The 24138-nt window shown below is 38.3% G+C and overlaps 1 protein-coding gene across 1 annotated transcript; it reads left to right on the forward strand.

The window, feature by feature from the left end:
* The first annotated feature begins 10681 nt into the window (after window positions 1–10681).
* On the forward strand, window positions 10682–11515 carry LOC140139005 (uncharacterized). The gene has a single exon (XM_072160786.1). It carries the CDS (start codon window positions 10682–10684, stop codon window positions 11513–11515), a length of 834 nt encoding a protein of 277 aa, XP_072016887.1.
* Window positions 11516–24138: the final 12623 nt, after the last annotated feature.

A 24138-nucleotide genomic window follows, 5' to 3' on the forward strand; every position in this document is an offset into this window, starting at 1 on the left:
CCATGGAAATCTATCATGAGAACTGACCGGTGACTAAGTCCGATTTATTGGGACGTTTATCGGCAGTCAACGAGTAATGTGTTGTCACTGAGTTTGAGCCCCATACCCCTTACAGATGTCCAGAAAAGGAAATTATAAGATTTGACCTTAGATAACCTTTGACCTGACCCCTGCAAAGTGTTCCAAAATATTCCCCTGGTCATTAAGTTTGTTGTCACCGAGTTTGGGCCTCGTACCCCTTACAGATGTCCAAAAAATGCATTTCTAAAATTTGAACACTGCATGACCTTTGACCTGACCCCTGCAAAATGTTCCCCTGGTCATGAGATTTGTTGTCACTGAGTTTGAGCCCCATACCCCTTACAGATGTCCAGAAAAGGAAATTATAAGATTTGATCTTAGATAACCTTTGACCTGACCCCTGCAAAGTGTTCCAAAATATTCCCCTGGTCATTAAGTTTGTTGTCACAGAGTTTGAGTCCCGCACCCCTTACAGATGTACAGAAAATGCATTTCTAAAATTTGACCTCTGCATGACCTTTGACATGACCCCTGTAATATGTTCCTCTGGTCACGAGATTTGTTGTCACCGAGTTTGAGACCTATACCCCTTACGGATGTTGATATATTGCAATTGTAAGATTTTACCCCCTTAATGACATTTGACCCCAATTCTTTGTACAACTTTTAGACACTGGCTAAAGGCAATACAGGTATGCAAGTGACGACATTGTGTTATGTAATTTGTGGAAGAAGAAGCATTTTTAGTGAAAATCTCATTTTGGCCATAATGACCTTTGGATGACCTTTGACCCCAAGTTGGTCATGTAACATTTGTGCCCCCACCCAATAGTCATTGTGACCAAATATGGTCACATTGGCCTAAAGCATATGGCTAGGATGGCTCGTTAAAGTTTGACAGAAGAAAGAAAGAAAGAACGAGATCTGATTGCGTTCGCCTGCGACCGCGAGCATGCACAGCCAGCAGTGACAAATGAGTTATGACCCCGACATTAGAAAATCATATTGGAAAAAGCCAAGTGTTATTTATCTCTAATGAGCGACCCACATGTAGATAGGGGTCCAATAGTCATTTTGTTGATATAGGCCATTGTTCCCTTGTTTTGATATAGGCCTATTGAAGTTAAATTCCCTGCGTATTTTGCTGTGATGATTAATAAATTTTGAAGAATCACAGAAAATAGAAACTGGCTTTAAAAAAATAGAAAATCACATCAGATAAATTAATTTAAATCAAGTCAGACACCCTCTGATGTCGTTTCAAATCACATGGAGGCAAATTACTTTCAACGGACCGGAAGTGCAACGTCATTATAGTTCCTTAAAAGCTTAAATATGAACATAATATGCGTGTATTTCCACACAAATATTTGTATTACATCATTTTAGGGAAATATATAAAAGTTGAAATATTCTAAGGCAGTCGGACATGATATATCGTGCATAAACTTGGCGCATTGTTTCAATAACAAATGTATTTCTGAACGCCTCGTGGCGGCGTGTTTTTCCGTACCCCCCCCCCCTCCCCTAAAAAAAAAGGGGAATTTGAATTGCCTTTGTTTTGTATTTTGTTTGCTTAAATATGGACAAAGTTTGATTTCTGTTGTTAATCATGCAAATAAAACACAGATGAGAGATATCAATTAGTTTTATTAACGTCCGACTTCTTTTTCATTAAGTTTGTTGTTTTACCTCAATTATTTATATTTGGCTTCATGGCACAATCGGTTAGCGCGCAGTAACGTGTTTTTTTTCATATCACGCGTATATCCCGGGTTCGAACCCCACCGAAGCCTTCTCAAATGATTTTTTTTGTTTATTCTCTTTTTACATTTTCCCAGCTTGTGTTTTTTAATCATATAGAACTGGTCAAATTCATAAAAAAAATGTTCTTTTTTTTCGGTTTGTATATTTAATTGGAGAATACTGTCAACTTTTTTCCTATTCGGATGGGGGGGGCGATTATGCAATTATGTCGAAAAGTAAACTTTTTAAGCCTATATGCTGTTAAAGTGCAAAATTCAAGTTTCAAACGTTATTCTGATTTGCTCCCGGATATGCTTTGCTGAGAAAAAGCACTCTCGAAATATATAGGCCTATCATATACCGCTCACACTTTTCACTTGCAACATAAATTATTAGGCCTACATTTTTTCCAGATTTTGAAAAAGCAATTTGAGTACTTTTGAAAATTTTGAATATGAAATTAAAGAGTATTTTGTTTTCAGTAATAATCAGTTTTATTTTTATTTTTCGATTTTTTAACTTTTTGAATATTTTATAACAGTTGCGTGCTCTAAACATCGATCTACATAAACTCCTTGACCTGAGTATGTTTATAGAATTTTCGGAACGTGTTGTGTGTGTGTGGCGGGGGGGTGGGGGGTGGTGGGGGGGGCTAGAACATTTGTTTTGCTAAATTTCAATTTTTTCATTTCCTGTTGTATAGACCTATGCCTATACGCGCGAGATTCAAACATTCTAATAATAGGCTATTATTCACCAAAGGCAGAAATCAGTGATGATCAGGGACTCTATTGTATCTGTTGTAATATAATAATGCTGGGTTTTATCCATATCGCTTTGCAATGAATCTGTGAGAACCGGAAGTGATCCCTTAATTACCTTTGACCCCGCAAAAATATTACATAGTGCTTAGGATGTCATAAGGAATATTCCTGGTGAATTTCAACTTAATCGGAACTTATACATGGATTTTGATTTTTTGATAATTTTGGTTTTTGACCGGAAGTAACCCCTTAATGACCTTTGACCCCAAAACTGTAGGCATCCTAAAGACCCTAGCTAGTAGCGATGCATGTGTGCTAATGGCGACTCTCTGCTATGTAATTTGTAAAGACAGTGATTTTTTGAATATTTTTACAAATTTGTCAGACTTTTACCGGAAGTGACCCTTAATGACCTTTGATCCCAATTCTGTGAACAACTTTTAGACACTGGATATAGATGATGCATGTGTGTAAGTGACGTCACGATGCTATGTAATATGTGGGAGGAGAAGCATTTTTAGTGAAAATCCAAGTTTTGGCCATTGACCGGAAGTGGATGACATTTGACCGGAAGTTGATCATGTGACATCTGTGGCACCACCAAACGGTTCTACTGACCAAGTATGGTCAACATGCCTGAAAGCATGTGGCTACGATGGCTGATCATAATGTTGACAGAAGAATCCGAAGAAGAACGCGGCAAAAAGAATGCACAGCGCCGATGGCGGCTGTGCAAGAAGAAGAAGATTTTTTAAAATTTATGATTGACCTTTTGACCCCCTTAATGACCTTTGACCTCAATGAAAAAAAACCCACATGTACACCGACAAAATGTATTGTTCCAATTTTAATTAAAAAATTCTACTTTGTTTAGTTGTTGAGATAAAAATTCTTAAAGTTATTTAGCTAAAAACAGGAAGTGACCCCTTAATGACCTTTGACCCCCAAAATAAAAATACCATGCATACATCAAGTAACACTGATTCATGTATGATGAGTATATTACTCTGGTCTGTTTACATTTTGAGATAAAATTTTTTTTTTAACTTTTCTGATAATTTTGGTTTTTGACCGGAAGTAATCCCTTAATGACCTTTGACCCCAAAACTGTAGGCATCCTAAAGACCCTAGCTAGTAGCGATGCATGTGTGCTAATGGCGACTCTCTGCTATGTAATTTGTAAAGACAGTGATTTTTGAATATTTTTTAAATTTGTCAGACTTTTACCGGAAGTGACCCCTTAATGACCTTTGATCCAAATTCTGTGAACAACTTTTAGACACTGGATATAGATGATGCATGTGTGTAAGTGACGTCACGATGCTATGTAATATGTGGGAGGAGAAGCATTTTTAGTGAAAATCCAAGTTTTGGCCATTGACCGGAAGTGGATGACATTTGACTGGAAGTTGATCATGTGACATCTGTGGCACCACCAAACGGTTCTACTGACCAAGTATGGTCAACATGCCTGAAAGCATGTGGCTACGATGGCTGATCATAATGTTGACAGAAGAATCCGAAGAAGAACGCGGTAAAAAGAATGCACAGCGCCGATGGCGGCTGTGCAACTAGATATATTGCATCCTCAGAAGGCTGCGAAGTCCAGCCGTGACCTTGAAGTAACCTCTTATGACCTTGAAAAGATTTGGAACACAATTGCCTTTTCGTAAAAAATGTTGGCATTACGTTTGATAACAATCTACCTAATAAAATAATTTGACATTTGTTGACCTCTGATGACCTTGAAATGACCTCCATTTTGTTTTAAATCATATCAATATTACATAATCTAATTTAGATTTAAATTGGACGAATTTTAGAATTTGACCCCCTTTGACCTTTGGTTGACCTCTGGTGACCTTGAAATGACCGCCATCATATTTTGAATTCTACCGTGATTACATATACTAATTTTCATTTGAATTGGGCAAATTTCAAAATTTTACCCCTTTTGACCCCAAAACAGACCCCTCCCCATGTTCAAGCCAAATCTGATTATAACCCTATATGCACCCAATGCTATAGTCAATTTGGCATTATTCTGATGATCACAGCACTTAATATGCAGGAAAAAGTGAACTTTAAGGTGATTTTCAGTAATCAACCCTATTTTACCCCTTCATGACCTTGAACTCAAAATCCGTGTTTACCCTATAGACACCAGCTAATGTCAGTGCATATGTGTCAATCTCATCTCTATACTATGTAATCTGTAGGAAAAGAACAATTGTCAAAGTATTTGGTTATGTGCAGAAAAAATCCCCTTAATGACCTTTGACCCCAAATCTGTGTTTACCCCATAGACCCCAACTATAGTCGATGCCGATGACCAAGTCTCATTGCGCTACCATGTAATCTGTAAAGAAGAAGCATTTTTGGTAAAAATCGCATTTTTAGCCAAAATTACTCATGCGTGACATTTGACCCCAAATGGGTCATGTCAAATGTAAAGGCTGGGGTAGTGGAGCTTTTGCCCAAGTTTGGTTATAATCGGTCAAATAATTAGGGAGCTAGAGCCAATTATGTCAAATGTTGACAGAAAGAAAGAAGAAGCAGAAACTGCTGAAATGCAAGAGTCCAGCCGTTGCTCGGCTGGACTAAGAACTGACCAAAAACAGAACACTCGCAAATTGGAAATTTGCGATTGTAATTATTGGAAAAGTTATAAATCGAAATGAGGTATGGGGCTAGCTGGGGTGACTGCGGGGCGTTGGCTCAAAGACAATATTGCTCAAAGACAATAATTGTTCAAGGTTGCGCCGCAGGCTTAGGCCAAATAACACCGTAGCCGTTGCATAATCTCGCAGACGTAAAATACGAATGAACTGAAATTTTGGGAATGAGCTTTTTTCGTAGATATATACTGAAAAATATCATAAAATGAGAATGCTAGGATCACGAAGTACTCCTTTAATGCTGGATTTAATGTTAAATGGTTTGATAAAAAAAACACCAGAAACTGGCCTTTAATATGCCTATTAATCTCAGCGGAAGGTTGCTGATGTCATTGCCACTGAGAAGAAATTATATTTTAATGAGACTCTGTTGAACTGTAATACTAAGGACATGTTCAAAACAGTCAATACTTTGCTTAATAAGAGCCAGTGCTCTCTACCTGATTGTAGTGATCCTGTTAGGTTGGCAAATAGTTTTAGAAATTTCTTTGTGAACAAAGTTGACAAAATACGTAACGATGTTGACAGTAAGAGTTCATGTTCTTGTAAGGTTGATCTTGACAGTTGTAGCAGCTGCCAAGATCTTGTTGTTAGATCTGATCAAAGTGTCTCTGTTCCTTCTCTCTCTACTTTCCGTGCACTGTCTGATGATGATCTTCATCAATTAATAATGAAATGTCCATCCAAAACTAGTGTCTCTGATCCTATGCCTACTTGGCTATTAAAACAACATCTTACTTTGCTCCTACCTGTGCTCGTGAAGATCGTTAATTCATCCTTAACCACTGGTATTTTTCCTTCTCACCTAAGAAAAGCTGTTATCACGCCTGTGTTAAAGAACCCATCCCTTGACAATCAACAGTTATCTAATTACCGTCCCGTCTCTAACTTGCCCTTTTTTTTTAACTCATAGAGAAAGCTGTCTCTGCTCAGGTATCGTACCATGTCAACAGCCATGACCTGTCCGAGCCACTCCAATCGGCCTACCGGACAGGTCATAGCACTGAGACAGCCCTCCTACATGTTCACGATCAAATAATGAGAGCTGTTGATGGCCGGAAAGCTGTCTTTGTTGTGTTACTTGACTTGACCGCCGCATTTGATACAGTTGATCATGGGATTCTATTGCGGCGGTTGAGTCAAGAATTTGGTCTCACTGACACTGCCTTGCATTTTTTCAAGACCTACCTGACCAACAGAACTAGTCAGGTTTTTGTTAAGGGCACGTTTTCCGAGACTGCTCTTCTCAAACATGGTGTACCCCAAGGGTCTGTTCTCGGGCCACAGGCTTTCTGTTATTACACTATTCCTATGGGTCAGATCATTCGTCACCATGATGTTCAATTCCATTTTTATGCGGATGATGTTCAGTTGTTTGGCGTCTTTGATCCTGCTATACCTGGTGATGCGGCTTGTGCCCTCTTTAAACTCATTAATTGCATCAATGAGTTGAGGGTGTGGCTTCAGAGTAACAAGCTCAAGCTCAATATGGCAAAAACTGAATATTTCATTGCCGCCTCTGCTACTCATTATGAATTGGTGAAGTTTTACACTCTTCACCTCGATGAGCATGTTATCAAACCCTCCGCCTCAATAAAAAATCTTGGCTTTGTATTTTATGGTGACTTGAAGATGTCCGACCATGTCACTCAGCTTTGTCGGTCCCTTAATTGGCAACTACGGAATCTTGGCAGGATAAGACGTTTCATTGACTTCAACACGTGTAATAACATTGTGCGTGCCCTTATATTGTCTAGGATAGATTACTGTTCCTCCCTCCTTAATGGCATCCCTCAGAAAAACATTCAACGTCTGCAGGGTATCCAGAACAAATCTGCCCGCCTCATCTTCCAGAAGCCCAGATTCACTTCCACATCCCCATTACTTGCCCAGCTTCACTGGCTTCCTGTGGCTGAACGAATTAAATTTCGTACGCTTGTCCACACTTACAAATGTGTCAATCTGGATTCTCCTGAATACCTCTCTTCATTGCTCCATATCCGCCAGTCCTCATACTATCTCCGATCGGCTGGTAACTCGCTTGTTATCCCCAGAACCTTCAAACTGGCTGGGGATACTGCCTTTTCTGTGGCTGGCCCCAGTCTTTGGAATAAGCTGCCAATAGTCATCAGAATGGCCCATAGCACTGGGACTTTTAAAAGTCTCCTTAAAACTCATCTCTTCCCCAAATATGATGTTTCCTTCCTTCTGTCTTCTTCTCTCGCCTCGCATCCCTTGGAAATTTGTGCGCGTTATAAGTTCAGTATTTATTTATTATTTATTTATTTATTTACAATCATGACTCTCCAGTTTTTAAACCTAAAACTAGGGTTTTAAACCTTAAAATCAGTTCAGGTGAAAACTAAGCTCATGCCTAGCTTTACAACCCTTTTATATAGGTTTTCATGAATATCGTCTGTAAGCTTTTTATCCACGTACTTTAAATAAACTATTTATAGGCCAGGCTAAGATTAAGATAATGACATGAGAACATTACGAATGTCCATGTTGATTCAGACCACATAAGCTGTCGTCTGATCTTAAGACCATCATTGGCTTTTACGTTGTAAATACTCTTACATATAGGCTACATTTCATGGTATTGATGGTATTGGAGTTGGAACAGGTGCGATACTTTGCTTTTTAATTGCGTCAAACAAACACCAAAACATGCACTGAGATCCATTCAACGTTGGTTAAAGCCATATTATAACATTTTCAAACAAAACAGATTAGCATTTCTTTGCCATAAAATGTTAGCTGTTATTGTCAGATATATCCCCTTTTATTTTTGAGCCGAACAACTTTTTGTTGTGTATATCACCGTCCCGCACGCCGTGTACGTACTGTGTGTTATGAACATCGTGTATGTGTTCGAATAATAATTCCATCGTAATAGTAAAGCGCCGGTTCCGTCGTTTTATTCAAAATCTCGGATTTTGACACATCTACAACACCTAGAGTCTTGATTTTTGCAGGCTATATTGGTTTAATAAAGTACAATTTAATCGTGTAAAAAATGAATTAAAAACATTCAGTGAGGGCGTCCTCCTCAGCAAATGTTATAATATGGCTTTAACTGTTACTCAATATTGGATTTATATAATTAAAAACGTGATATTTTGTCTGTTATTTCTTTAATTTGGTCCGTCTTCGGAGAGTCAACGATAGCGTTTTAATACAAAATACAAGGTCAGCTAATTTGAAAAAGGGCTCTTAATATAAAGGTGATGATATACACGGACTGACAGAAAAAAGCCACTACCACATAGGTACACCCATGGGAGGTCAACGCCAGGGTGGATAATTCCAAAGTAGTGCAATAATTGTTTTGTTACACGCTAAAATGTGTAAAATATTGCCAAATGTGCGTAAATGTCTGAAAAATGACAATATTTACTCAATGTTAGCATGGTGTGAAATAATTATTTGATAGAAAATGTTCTTTTCATGAGTTTACATTATGGTGCTCATAATGTAGCGAATTGACCTAAAATGATTTAGGGAGCGGGGGGTCTGGCACAATTTAGGACTGTATTTTGACAACTGACCACACCATTCCTGAAATATATGAATTTTACGAAAGCCCCTCATTTTCAAACCTTTCAAATATCAATAGATGATCTGTATTCGGAGTGCGTCTATTTGCATTGATATGTATTGTACTCCGTGGAACGGATAGAAAATGAGGTAGTTTCGTAAAATTCTTTTATTTCAAAAATAGATCGGTCAATTGTCAAAATTTAAAAAGTCTGTCACAGCCAATATATTCCTCAACCACATCGGTTATTTAGGTATGTTTGGTTTACACTACGACGATACAGTTCTTTCAGGGGCACCCTGTAGTAGCATCACGTGTTATTTGAACCTTTAATTGTAAAAAAAAGAGTATGAATGAAAAACTTACACCATCGTGAATGTTAAAATTTGCTATTGTACTTCTGCTCCACTTCATGGCTTAAGGGTTTGATTTTGTTTGAAAGCATACCCTTTCATCGTGCACTTTAACCATTCCGGTCAAACGTTTACATTGCTTACCTCAGGAAAAGTTTCTTCTATGATTTCTTACTTATGTTACCAATGAGTCAATACTATCTGCCTAGTTTAAGGCATAGATGCTCCACTTCATGGCTTAATAAAAGTGCATTAATGATTACCATGTCATGGTATATTGATAAAGGATGCAGGTTGAATTGATTTAGTCCGCAATGCCTGACAAAGGAAATTAAATGATGTTGATTGTAATTTGAGGGGTCTGCCATGTTTATGTGTTAGGTGTTTTTGCCAAGAAATATACATGTATATTACAAGTGCAACATAGTACATGTGACTGTGAGGCAGGAATATTTACAGATTAATAATTTAGCTTGATCTCTTTTGTAAGACGGATTTGTATAATATTTTCGTATATTTAACGTTTTTGTTTTTTTGTTTTTTGCGAGACGTATTTTCAGGCAGATCACGTAGGCTGAGTTTCCTCTAATTTTGTGCCGATGTGTCAAAATCACAATAGAAATATGCTAGTTATTTCTAAATTCGGAAGACAGCATAGACTTTGTTAAATCTCACTATTGCAGACAATTCAACATGATTTGACACAATTAGTGGGTTTTTAGCGGGTTCGTAGTCGGACAAGTTTAGAACTGTCAAATTTTCGTCAGGAGTAGCTCTGACGTCTTCAGGACAAAGTACCTAAGAATGAAACATGTAGACCGTCCCTTGCCTACTGATGGCTCTGCAAAGAGCCGTTCACTAGAGACTACCCCTTGTCAACAGAGAAGAAGCAGATCTATCTGCTAATATATAAGGTTTTAGTAGCTCTGAAAAGAGCCGTTCACTGAAGACTGCCCCTTATCTACAATAAACAAGCAGACCTCGCCTATCTGTCCCCTTTTAATTCTGAGCCGAACAACTAAGGTTAAACAAAGAAAATCGGAATTTACTACCAGCGCCGATGTCGCCAATACGTTTCTCTCCTTCGGTTGTGTTATGGTACGATCCTTTATTGTGTAGATCACCGTACCGAACGCCATGTACGTACTGTGTTATGCATATTCTGCATAGCAATATCATGAAACATATCAATAAACACAACATACATGTATTAACAGATAGCTAACACGGATTTCGCAAGCAACGCTCATGTGAAACACAGCTAATACTAACAACACATGACATTGGACAAGCACTGGACAGTCGGACGCCTTTGCATATGATTATCATGGACTTTGCGAAGGCGTTCGACACCGTCCCACACAACAGATTACTTTACAAAATACAAAATTACGGTATTACAGGCAGCACTCACACCTGGATTAAAAATTTTTGACACAACGCAAACAAAGAGTTGTAGTAAATGGTGAGCATTCAAATTGGACTCACGTCCGCTCAGGCGTCCCACAGGGGACTGTCATGGGACCTCTACTTTTTTTACTCTATTTGAATGATCTACCAACAAATATCAAGTCCGAAATGCGCTTATTCGCAGATGACTGCGTGGTGTATAGGAAAATTGAAAGTGCTGAGGACTCTACAATTTTACAACATGACTTAGGCACACTGTTTACATGGCAGATTACATGGCAGATGTGTTTCAATGTGGACAAATGTTTTGCTGTAAATTTCACTCAGGCACGGAAACCAGAAACAATTACATACAAATTAGGCCACTCAACACTAGCTGAAGTTAAGTCACATACATATTTAGGGGTTCACTTATCAAATGATCTCAAGTGGGTGAATCACATTGCCCATGTTACCTCAAAGGCCAAACAAGTCCTAGGTATGGTGCGTAGAAACTTGCATCCCTGTCCAACCAAGCTCAAGTCTACAGCCTACAAAACTCTCATCAGACCACACCTGGAATTTTCAGCAACAGTATGGGACCCCTACACCAAAGAAGACATAAAGAAAGTGGAAAGTGTTCAGCGAAAGGCTGCCCGCTTCGTGTGCAGGGACTATGGTCGACGAAGTAGCGTCACAGACATGATTGAGCGTCTTGAATGGGAGCCACTTCAAACCAGAAGAAAGATCTCAAGGATGACCATGTTATACAAGACCCAGAATGGTCAGGTTGCCATACCGGCGCAAAAGTTCTTGCAGCCAGTTACACGCCCCACCCGTCACCACAACAGTAAAGCATTTCAAAGATATCATACTAAGAAAGACTGCTACAAAAACACATTTTTTCTGCGGTCAATCGCGGACTGGAACATACTACCCGAAAACCTCATCAACATAACAAACACAGAAACTTTTAAAGAAGCACTGTCAACGCACTACAAGCAGGAAAGGAAAAGCAACTAATATCATCTTATTGCGCACAACCTACTCCTCTGCGTGTGGTTCCAACTCTTGGAGCGTTGCGGAGTAACTTCAAAGAAGAAGAGAAGAAGAAGAAGAACATCGTGTATGTGTTCGACTTATATTTCCGTCGTAATATTATAGCGACGGTATTTTTGCAGGGTATGTTGGTTTAATAAAGTACGATATAATCGTGTAAATAACAGAATTTTGAAAAATATTGAGGGTGTCCTCCTCCGCAAATGTTATAACTTTAAGTGCTAACCAGGCGGTATTGGACACGCGACACGTGACGTACGAGGCTGACGAAACTGCATGGCTAACACCAGGGGCTGACACACCGTTCAAAATTGACGGGTAGCATACCGTCTTTATGAATTTTGGGGCTACCTTAAATTCGAGGTACATTTTTTGAGGTGGAGTTAGATTGAAACCAGTTCTCTTTTGTGTTTTGGTGAGGGATTTTTCATATGACCTAGAGTCGCTGAGGAGTATACACATTTTTCTTGTTAGGATCCTCTGCTTGACTAAATCATCACGCCATCAACGGTTCTTGTTGCCTATAAAAGGAAGCAGTCAGATGTGATGAGTTGCCAGTATGAGGAAACCACTAGTATGGTGTTTAACGTCACTGAAATGTGAGTAGTCAACATCATTTGTTCACTGGAATTGTTCAAAACGAACCATGTTAACAATTGAATCCAGCATTCCAAATGAACTTGTTTAAAGATGTTATTTACGTGTTGACAAAATATTTTGCTTTTAAAATTTTTGGATCCATGTAACCAGAAACAGATCTAAACTAAGTAACTACTGATCGAACGCGCACAAACTTTTTTTATTAGCATGTTTGAAAATGTATTGACTATATCAGTTGTGGCATGATCTGGTCCGCTCAAGAATATCAAAGTTATTACAATTGCCATGATTACTAACTCCCTGGCATGCAATGCAAAGTTACGAACTTGCCAATAGAGTCGGGTGGAGTTAGGCAGATTCCCTTCGAATCACCTCTCTTGTTGCCAATCCTGAGCTGACATACTGTAATGGTTCCATATTGGTAAAGAAATCACTGAGGTGATAAATGTTTTCATATGTTGCTAAATTAAAGTAGTTACATGGGATTCCCAAGGTACGGTGCATGATACTGTTATTTTTGATCTCACATTACTTGTCTGACGTAAGCGTAAACATCAACAACGTGAAACACTGTAGGCTCTTGATCTCGTTTTTTTTATACTTTTAGTGGTTTGTTTTACAGTCCGCAAGTAGAATTTAGTTAATGTTTGTATAATATACAATGTATATCCACCGAATATTAATTCACAACTACAGGACTATATCTTTCATTTGTGGACACAAAACTGAATATATCATCGCTACAGACCTTTAACACATTTTTAATAAAAAATTATGTTAAATCTATCTCCTCACAAAACTGTAAATTTCACTATCAGATAAACCTTTTTTTTTAATTCCGAGTTTAAAATGAGCTAAAAACTAGAGCTAAATGCGCATACACATATACGCGATCTAGCATGCATGCATGCATTAAGGCATATAAATAGCCAGCAGTAGTATATGCTGATGTTACTGAGGGGTCTTTTTTTGAATGCACTGTACTTTGGAATTTGACAAGGGACCATGGTACCAAGGTTAATAATAATAATAATAATAAAATGCATTTATAAAGCGCATAAAACTAAAAGGTCACTATGCGCTGAACAACTTAATTACACTTAACTTACACTACAAAATGCATGAAAGAGCAAAATATATAACAGCAAACAAAATAAACGATAATGATTTTAAAACCAACTGCCTCAGGAAACGAGCAAATGACACAAGAGGAATGAAACAGTGGATTAAAAGCATTAACAGCATGGCAAGATTTAAAAAACAGCAACAATAATTTTAAAAACAGCAATTTTTGATTTAAAAATTGGTAAGCAATATATACAACCAATATAATAATATACACAATTAAATCAAGTTCAAAAACAGGAGCTGCAACAGACAAGCGGAAGACATCGGCAAGAGTTGTTATTAAGTGTCATACACAGATTTAAAAAGGTGAGTCTTCATGCGCGATTTGAGTTGTGCTGTAGTGGCAGAGTTTCGGACGGAATCCGGGAGGAATTCCAGAACTTGGGCGCTACAACCGAGAAGCACCTTCCGTATGTTACAGTCTTGCTGGGAATTTCAGACAGCAGATTGCGTGACGCAGATCTCAAGGTCCTTGATGGAATGTAGCGCGACACAAGATTAGAGAGATATGCGGGAGCTTCACCGTTGAGTATCTTGAATGTCAACAGAAGAATTTTATAAACAATCCTTTCTCTTACTGGAAGCCAGTGGAGTTTGTACAAGACAGGGGTTATATGGTCTGATTTCCTGGTGAGGGTTACTACACGGGCAGCCATGTTTTGGACACGCTGTAGTTTGGAGATATCCTTATCGGGTAGACCAACAAGAATACTATTACAGTTGTCTAACCTGGAAGTGACGAACGCATGCACTAATTTCTCTGTATTGTCCGAATCTAGGTAACGCCGAAGTTTGCCGATCCTGTGAATTGCATATGATGCACGGCGACAAATGTCATTTACGTGGCTGACCATTTTGAGATTTTCGTCGAACAACACGCCTAAGTCGCGAACTTCCGGAGATGAAGCAATAGTTGCATTGCCGATGGTAATGGAGATATCCTCAGGCACAGATCTTGCATAGCGTGATTTGACATGCAGAAGTTCTGTTTTAGAGTCATTCATCATGAGCTTGTTCTCAGTCAGCCATGAGTGGATGTCACGTATACAGTCCTCTAGCTTCGATAACATGCTAGTGCGATCACTGGGCTTGATTAGCACATACAACTGCGTGTCATCGGCGTATGACATGCTGCAAAGATTATGGCCATTAATAATGTATTCAATTGGAGCAGAGTATGCAATAAACATCTCGGGGCCAACGACAGAGCCTTGCGGCATGCCCCAATCGATGGTCATAGGATCAGATTGTTCGCCGTCGATGAGCACAGATTGCTGTCTATTGTCCAGATAGGAAGCAAACCATTTATGAACAGGACCTTTGACACCGTATCTCTCATGTAGTCGACGCAGCAAGATGTTGTGATCGACAGTGTCGAAAGCTGCGGACATATCCAATAAGACTAATACAGCCTCACCGTGGGTATCAACAGCTTGGAGCAAATCATTGTTGACTCTGACAAGGGCAGTTTCAACGCTGTGATACTTTCGATATGCGACTGATTTTTGGTGTACAAGTTATTGTTCATCATGTATGACTGGAATTGAGAAATAGCAGCACGTTCGACGATCTTTCCCAGAAAAGGCAAATTTGAGACAGGTCGAAAGTTTTTCATTTCTTCAACATCAAGACCTGCTTTCTTAAGCAATGGCGTGACAAGGGCTCGTTTTAGGCAATCTGGGAAAACCCCTGACTGCAGCGATTCGTTGACAATGGTGGTAATATGAGGAAGCAATTCAGCAAGAACATCCTTGGTAAGGCACGCTGGTAACGGATCTAGAGAGCATGTCTTAATCTGCGAACACTTGATGATCTTTAGTACTTCCTCACATGTAAGCGGTTGGAAATCGCTCAAATAGCTCTCACAATGACGCTTATCGCTGATATTGACTGAAATTGTAGATGGAGTAGCCAAGTCCAGTGCAAAACGGATTTTTTTGATCTTTTCATCAAAAAACTTGCAGAATGTATTGGCAAGATCCTTCTTAGAAGTATGCGATGGAAGGGCATTTGATGGTTTGTAAACCGACAATCTGTTCACCAGACGAAACATTTCTTTGGTGTCACAACCAGATATTTGATCACAATAGTAATCCCGTTTGGCACTGTGGAGGTCATTCTTATATTGGCGACACTTTTCGCGATGGATTTCTTTGTCAACAGTCAATCGCGATTTCAGCCACTTGCGTTCTGCTTGTCTTTTCTCTGTCTTAGCCCTACGTAGAGACTCAGTGTACCACGGTGCCTTTGGTCTTAGAGACACTTCACGCGTTTTCTCAGGAGCATGAGCATCAATTAGTGCACGAAGCGTAGAGTTGTAAGATAAAACCATGGCATTCACGTCACTTGATTGATCTAGATCCAAGCAGTCGGAAACTTCTTTACGGAGAGTTTCCATGTTGATTTCACGAAGTTTCCGGGATTTGATAATACGTTTAGATGTTTCAGGTCGCGAAATCATGACATCAGATATCACCGCAGCGTGGTCAGATGGAAGTCCCCACTGAACATACGTATTGAATACATAATCATAGTGAAGGTCACGGGTAATCAGAAGATCGAGCATGTGTCCTTTGATGTGTGTTGGTTCTGTAACATGCTGAGTTAAACCCGCGGACTGTAAGATGTCATTCATTGTTCTGGTCCCAAGATCATCTGGGACATCCATATGAATGTTGAAATCGCCTGTGATTATCAGATGTTCGGAGGCACCAGCAGTAGATTCAAGTAGACAAGAAAAGTCACTGAAAAACTGCTTTGTAAGATTGGCTGATCCAGAACGATATATAACAATCAAGTTAACGACATCTTTTAGGCCGTTAGATATGGATAACTCAAGGCATTCAAACGAACTGTACTTGTGTGGTGTAGTTGTGACGCCATACCCTTTGCGTAAGATGACACATATACCGCCACCGCTCTTTCCAGATCTGGGCAAATAGTGGATTTGATGGTCAGGAAGAGTATTTGTAATATCAGCAAGAAATGTATGATCACGCTCATCACCCTTCCACCATGCTTCAGTTATGGCAAGGATGTCCAACTTCTCATTTAAGATAAAATCACACACATCTGCAGCTTTTTCGATAACCGATTGACCATTCCATGTCGCAATACGACTTTTTAGAACAGGTTTTGATTTGCTTATTTGAGCGCCCGTTTCAAGTTTAATAGTGACCAACTCCTTAGGACGATATTGTTCAGATTGAAATTGCTTGACCGGACGATTATCAATACACACAGGAATAGATCGTTGTTTTCCTTTACCGGCTCTACATCCTCTACGAGTTTGTTTGGCAATTTTCAGTTCTTTCAATAGATCCCATACTGGTTGCTTTATTCTACAACTGTTGTTCTTAATCACCGTCTTGCGTAATGAGTAGAGTGATTCTCTACCATACATGAAAGGTCTCATAATGTCAGTGAACTGAGATCAATTTTGATCGATGATTTCATTCACACACAGTTCAGCGTTGTACATAATACTATAGCATAACATACCATATGCCGAAAAACGTATTTTACCACGCAATTTTGTAGCTTTCACAATATAAAATGGAGCATTATAACGACTATTACTCACATAAGTCCATATGAAAAATGTACACAAGAAAAGTTCGACGGAAACAGTTAAAATTCGTAAAATTCACGGAGAACGATGTGGCGTGCAGCCACTAGTGACGGGCGCTCAATATACAAGGTTAATTAATAAAGGCACCATATCTGAAACTGACTTTAACTTAAATAAGGTTGATTTTTGCGTTATTTTAATATCTTTTTTCTGTTCAAACAAACTTTCTAACATTACTTTAAGTCCTTCATACCTCACTCGACTCCAACTCCAGTTTTTTAAATCCCAATATGTCCAACTTACTGGTTATTTTGTAATTCACTCCATTTCAATTTGCGCGCATTCCATTTTGACATTTGAAAAACCCGCCTACAAATTTGTATGTTTTTGATAGAGAATAAACATCTTTAAAGTAAAGGAAAAATGAAAATAACAACAAATAATGTTTCTTCTCCTTAAACAAGATCAAGGGCAATAACACTTTGGGTGCTCCATTTTATTTTAATGCCAATGAGGTTAGGAAAATGGCAATTGTTCCAAATCTACCTTACACAGAGTGGGCTGACATTCAAATTTTAGATGTTTCGTGGACAAACATTAAAATTGGGTAGCGCTAAAAATGTGTCATAAAAACAAAACGGTTAATGTTAATTGCTCAATTTTTTCACACAAGGTCACTGATGAATATACCATATATAAAATGTTTTCAAACCTAAAAAGCGCAACTCGGTTCTTAAGTACAAATGGATTCTTTTCTCTATTGCACTTTTTTTTACTCACCCTGTATTGCGACTTCCTAAGGTATTTTGCTACGTACCGGACGTAATACCTTCATGACCTTTGACCCAATGACCTTTGACCCCAATGGTGTATTCAAGTAATGTCATCATGCTATATTATATTTTGTGGAATGAATTAGCATTTTAGTAACAGAACAGACAATCACATCAGCCATGACCTTTGACCACATGGCTAATGCATGTGTCAAGTGACGTCATCGTGCTATGTAAATCGTGTAAGGAGTAGCAGACTTGGTAAAAATAACATAATATAAATAACATAATGACCTTTCCATGACCTTTGACCTTGAGTTGGTCACACGACATTTGTGCCACCAGCCATTGGTCCTGATGACTAAGTAACATCGTTGTACTATATATAATCCGTGTCAGACAGTAGATGGTTAATGCGGTCGACCGGCTTAACGTGCTAATAAACATCTTAGACAATGATACATTTTAGCTATATGGTATGATTTAAGTCTCGTGTTATGTGATGGTATTACAGAATATTTCACAATAGGTCTTGTTTTTGCACACGCTCTGCAGGGTCTATTGTTCTATTGTTTCCGATTAGAGCGCTGACATATTGGAAAATGTTGCCAATCAATATTCATGAGAGTGTACATTCAACGTCCAGTTTGCGAAATTGGGTGAGTTGTGTTTGGTAGGTGTGAAATACATCTGACTGGGCGTTTTAATTACGTAACGAATAAAGGCATTGACATCGTCGAATGGCTGCCCAGTGCTGTTATGTGTTTAGTTATTATATAGGCCTAATAATTATTATTAAATGTATTCATCATTCCTTTCTTTTCCCTTCTCTGTACTTATTCTTTCCTAGACCTACATTTTATCACTCCCTCGCTCTCATTGTCCCCTCTCACCCTCCCTCTCTCATTCCCATCATTTTCCTTATATTTCTATTTATCTACTTGTCTTTATTATCCCTTCCTCCAGCCCTCTCTCATTCTCCATATCCCTCCTCCCTCTCTCCTCCCTCCCCCTCCCAAGACTTCTCACAGAGGTGAATCTGTCCCTCCCCAACCCCCTCCCCTCTTTGGGTACGCCACTATTTCTATACCAATCTCCTTCTTAAAATAAAATTAAATGGACATTTCTTAAAAACAACCTTTATAGGCCTATACTTATACTTACATGTATACGTATAGCGATTACCATTATAGTGTAATATAGATATATGGACTGGAAATGGCAGCCTTCATACATTCTAATGTGTAATCGATCACCAAGAGCATTCAATTTATTTAAATGAAACATCTATCGTCAAGTGGGTGGTAAAGATGATTGCATCGACAGCTAAAGCCTCCTTATAGTCTTCAGACCCACACAAGCACACATTTGGGATACATTGAGTACAATGGTACCACTTTACACATGACTGCCCTTACACATGACTGTAGTGTGGTCACTTATTGATACTCGCCTGTTGTGTAGAGCGTTAATATGATGCCGGATCAGTGACCAATTTAATGGCGGAACCCCTTTATTCGAAACAATGGTACCACTTTTATGAATAGCCTGTCGCAACTTCTAATCGGCATCAAACGAACAAAAGATTATATAATCTATTGCGACTCTATTTCTATTTAAAACCTCTTTGGTGTTACCCATAGCTACAGGACCAGGCAACTGGGAGCTTAAATATTCTACGTGCTGCAATCATATGTGCTAGGAAATCATGGCCGGCCAAGGTACTCTCCTTAGTGCACCTCCATTTTCGTGCACCCATGGCGATGGGTCAAAACTGCACCGAGAAAACAAATTTGTTCTTCATGTTCTTCCTCCCACCATTCCTCCTATACTTATCTTAGCCAAAATAAAAATTCCCAGTAAGTTAGGGTTAAATTACATTACAATAGTCTAAGAATTGGGAGAAACAATTTAGAGCGTCCTCCACAGCGTCCTCTGAGTAATAATTCCGTTAAAAATAATATGGTAATATCAAATTATTTTTAAAGGAAGTCTCCGGCAATCATAAGATTGTTCCTTATATGTTAAAAAATTATTATTAAACACGAATCATAAAACAACACGTGATATTCAAAATTCCTGAGCACCGAATTGTCATTGTAATACAATGGAGGCTGGCGACAGTTGAGCACAAATAACCTAGAAAAGTGGTAAGTAAAGGTATTTATTACTGCACTTGGTTTCAGAGAAGAACTGCACGCGACCGCCCTGTTAATGAGCGACATACGCGGAGCTTTGTATTCCCTTCAAGGGCACCGACCTTCGTAATCAACCAATCAGATTATCAATATGTTGTTATGATTGTCAGACGATTGAATTGGCGCTTCCAGAAATTTTTGGCCATACCCCTAAAGAAGACATGTCACATCTGAGCTCCACTCGTAAATCATAAGACAAATGAAATAAGAACTAGATCTGGTTACAGATCTGGACCTAGCCGGGGCCGGAAATGACAGTCTTAAAGTTTATGGACATCTCACACCATTAATGGTGCATCGCTGTAGCATGTAGGGGCTTTATCCGTCTTCCATAGGCTGAGATACAGCTACTTTTCCGTAATTTTAAACATTTTTTTTGCAAATTTGACGTTTTGACCTCCTTAATGACCTTTGACCCCAATATAAAAAAAGCCTCATATACACCACGAAAATGCATTGTTACAGTTTAAATAAAAAAAATCTACTATGCTTAGTTATGGAGATAAAAATTCTTGAAGTTATTTAGCTTAAAACCGGAAATGACGTATAAATGACCTTTGACCAAAAAAATAAAAATACCGTGCATACATCGGGTAACACTAATGCATATATGAAGTTTATATTACTCTGGTCTGGTTATGTTTTGAGATAAAAAAAAATGAACATATTTGATGATTTTTGGTTTTTGACCGGAAGCGACCCCTTAATGACCTTTGACCCCGAAACTGTACACACCCCAAAGACCCTGGTTGGTAGCAATGCATGTGTGCTAATGACAACACTCTGCTATGTAATTTGTAAAAACAGTGATTTTTTAAATATTTTTAGCTTTTAGACCGGAAATGACCCCTTAATGACCTTTGACCCAAATTCTGTGAATAATTTATAGGCACTGGATATAGCCGATGCATATGTGTAAGTGACATCAACGTACTATGTAATTTGTGGCAGAAGAAGCATTTTGAAGATATTTGGTTTTATACCGGAAATGACCCTTAATGACCTTTGACCCCAAATTTGTGAATATCCTATAGACACTGGATATAGCCGATGCATATGTGCAAGTGACGTCATTGTAGGATGTAACATGTAGGAGAAGAAGCATTTTGAAATTTGTTGCCAGAAGAAAGAAGAAAGAAGAAAGATCCGATAGCATCACAAGACCTAGCCGGTGTCCCGGCTAGGTAAAAAACAAAGGAAAGAACATAGCCAACAGCATCATGCCTAAGGATTTTATCACAGCCTTAACTTAGCACGCTGCTAAGCAGCGTTTGAGTTGGTCTTAATCGATAGTCGACAACCGATGATCTATGGTCAATAAGCTATGGTGCTCGCAATTGCAAAGGACGGCTTTTCACCCCTAAATCAGGCATGGAAAAACTCGAACTTATTTGGGATTCCATGTCTTCTTTAGGGTAGGTGCCGTTAATTTATGGAATAGCATAATCTACCAGTCAGAACCCCACTATACCGTGTTTACGCTCTCAAAATGTAAACAACTGCCGTTCTTCTCTGCCACAAATTGTAAAATGTACGCAAAGGACTGATCTACGATTAGCTTAAGTCATTTGGATGTAAACACAATGTCACATCCTACGTAGTACTCGGGTTAATGAAATTATGAAACGATCGCTTATCATACACTAGACATATACAGATAAATATGAATTATAGTAGTATATCAAGTCGGGTAAGAGTTGATATCCGGGAGGTCGTTGACCTGTTTTGTGATTGCCACTTCTTTGAAATGAAATTGATTCGATGAATACTTAACTATAACGCGAAATATAATGAAATTATTTTTTTTAATTTTATGCCAAAAATGATACAGGTTATTGATTTAGCCACATTTAATGTGATTGATTTTAACAGTGGAGGTCGGGTGAGTGAAATGTAATTTTATTTCAAATCGTTTCACTTATTAATTAAGCACTAGTATTTGTGATTTTTAGCGGAATGAAGAAAATGATGTAATTAAGAAGAGTGTAAAAGAAGTTGCAAAAGTAAAAGTCTCACATAAGGCATTGATTGTTGAATATATCGCATTATATGGTTTCAAATGACATTTTATACCACACCTTTACAGCGCGAAATAACATTTTCTCGGAATAGTCAAATCAATGTGTACTTAATTCAGCTGTAACATGATGCATCTCAAGATGAGAGGTATATATCGACTGCTCGGTGCCATAGATGGGTGAGTGCAATAGCTGCCAAGTGATTTGGCTACTTGCACACATTATATTGTATTCAGCTACACATGGAAGCTACACATGGCAGCTATTACACTTACCCACTTCTGGCACTGAGCAATCGAACCAAAACACTAGTTGGCACTGGTTGTCCCAAAACAGCTTTTAACACTCGGATAGCCAAGAGTTTTACCAAAACGTTAAGATATATGGTTTTGTTAAAGAGCACCGTAAAGAAGAATATTACAACTTTGATAAACTTTATTTTACTTCAATCGGTGGTTCAGGACAATAAAATACTTCAACAAACAGAGGGGTCAAAATCCGCATGTGGAGATTGATCCATGCAACATGTATGGGGATTGTACATTCTCAGAAATTGATTAAAAGTGATGATATTTTTTACTTATTCGTGCAAAATAGATAAAAATATTCATTTTTGGAATCTTATTCAAGGAATCTAAGTATAAACGTATATTTTACGTAAAAAGAACAATTTTGGGAGTAATCACAAAAAGTCTATATTTTGTCGCATTTTTTTTTTTTTTTTTGGGGGGGACACACAATCCAAAATATGATGTGTGTTTTTATATTTACACTCCACACCAGGGATTTTTTAATTAACTAAAAAATAAGGTCATAGTATTAAACCTTGAATATTCTTCTTTACAGAACAGTTTTGAACTACCCCAAAATATATTTCAACGCTTTCTAAAAAGTATTATCCATGCATCCGAGTATTACGATAAAAAAAATGAAAATAAATAAACATGGAAACACAACACACAAACAAGCACACCAAACAACACACAATTTCTGAATTATTAAAAAAATGAAACGTACCATAAAATAAGAATGGCAGACATAAAATATTTTAACATTTATACATTTAAAACAGGGTATAGTGTTATATTTATAGATGGATAAACCTGTCAAGTGGCATCTTCTCTGTACAAAGTATAAGGTCACAACCTGTCATTTAGTACAAGAAGACAGCTCTTAAGACTTTGTTTTCTATAGTATTAAAATATCTACAGATTTTATACAGAAGGTTTGTTTACATAGGTCAATGACTCACTGGTTATAGCCTATACCTAATATTGTCGATGGCAGGGGCGTAGCCAGCTTTCTTTGCCGGGGGGGGGGGGGCAAATAAAATTTCGGGGGCGCAGACGAAAAAAATTGCAGCTGCATCATACAATACATAGAGACTGTATATTTTCGAGCTAAAAAGGGCTTTATTGGGACGATGTAAAAGCGCGTTGCGCGAAAAGATTTGTTATTTTACACTATTTTTGCCCATTATCAGGATGAAAAGGGCTTTATCGTTACAATGTTTGCATTTTACACTATTTCGGCCCATGATCGGGCTAATTTGGGCAGAAAAGAGGCTCCTTGCCCCTTTTCTTTTCCCTTTCCCTCCTGATTTTCTCTTTCATTTTTTTGTCAGGGGGACTTTGCCCCCTGCCCCCTGTCCCCTGCACCTCTTCTTCCATCCACTGCCTACGCTACTGGTCGATGGTGGACCCACCAGCTATATTACTGATTTGAATTTTTGGAGTATTTGTGAGTACAAGTATAGTGTCTAGTACAACGAAAGAGGGCGCCCTCTAAAGTTTTTCATCCGGCGTACTAAAATGCAATGACTTTTATAATCGTATGACCATTCTTTGTGCTTAGTTTAGTAATGACAAGGTTTACCCATCAGCCACCACCTTAACCGAGGGTAAGACTGATCATAAGAATAGATAATTGTCATTTAGTTTAATCATAGGTTCACACCAGCAGTACATGTCCCCTTAAAAAAGGAAACATAGTTTTCGGTCGATTTGAACGTATTGATAAAGTTATGTATTAAACATAGGACTACAAATTTAACTCTATATATCACTTGATGTATCAAACTTAGAACCTCACGTTTATATATCACTTGATTAGTTTAAAATTACAATGGATTGAAAAGCGATAATTACGGAAGCTACCAATGTTTTTCCATTCCATGAAATTCTATTTCTTTTTTACTTAAAATTGTGGGCCTACTATAAGATCGACAGTGGTGGAGACCCAGCAAACACAACACGTTTTCGACATCATTCGCAAAAGGTTATAAAAGGTTATCAGAAAA

The sequence above is a fragment of the Amphiura filiformis genome, chromosome 18 (genome assembly GCF_039555335.1).
Source record: "Amphiura filiformis chromosome 18, Afil_fr2py, whole genome shotgun sequence".
NCBI classification, from domain to species: domain Eukaryota; kingdom Metazoa; phylum Echinodermata; class Ophiuroidea; order Amphilepidida; family Amphiuridae; genus Amphiura; species Amphiura filiformis.

What these genes read in the sequence shown, in the direction of transcription:
- LOC140139005 (XM_072160786.1), top strand. Translation starts at nt 10,682, where the DNA reads ATGCGCTTATTCGCAGATGACTGCGTGGTGTATAGGAAAATTGAAAGT.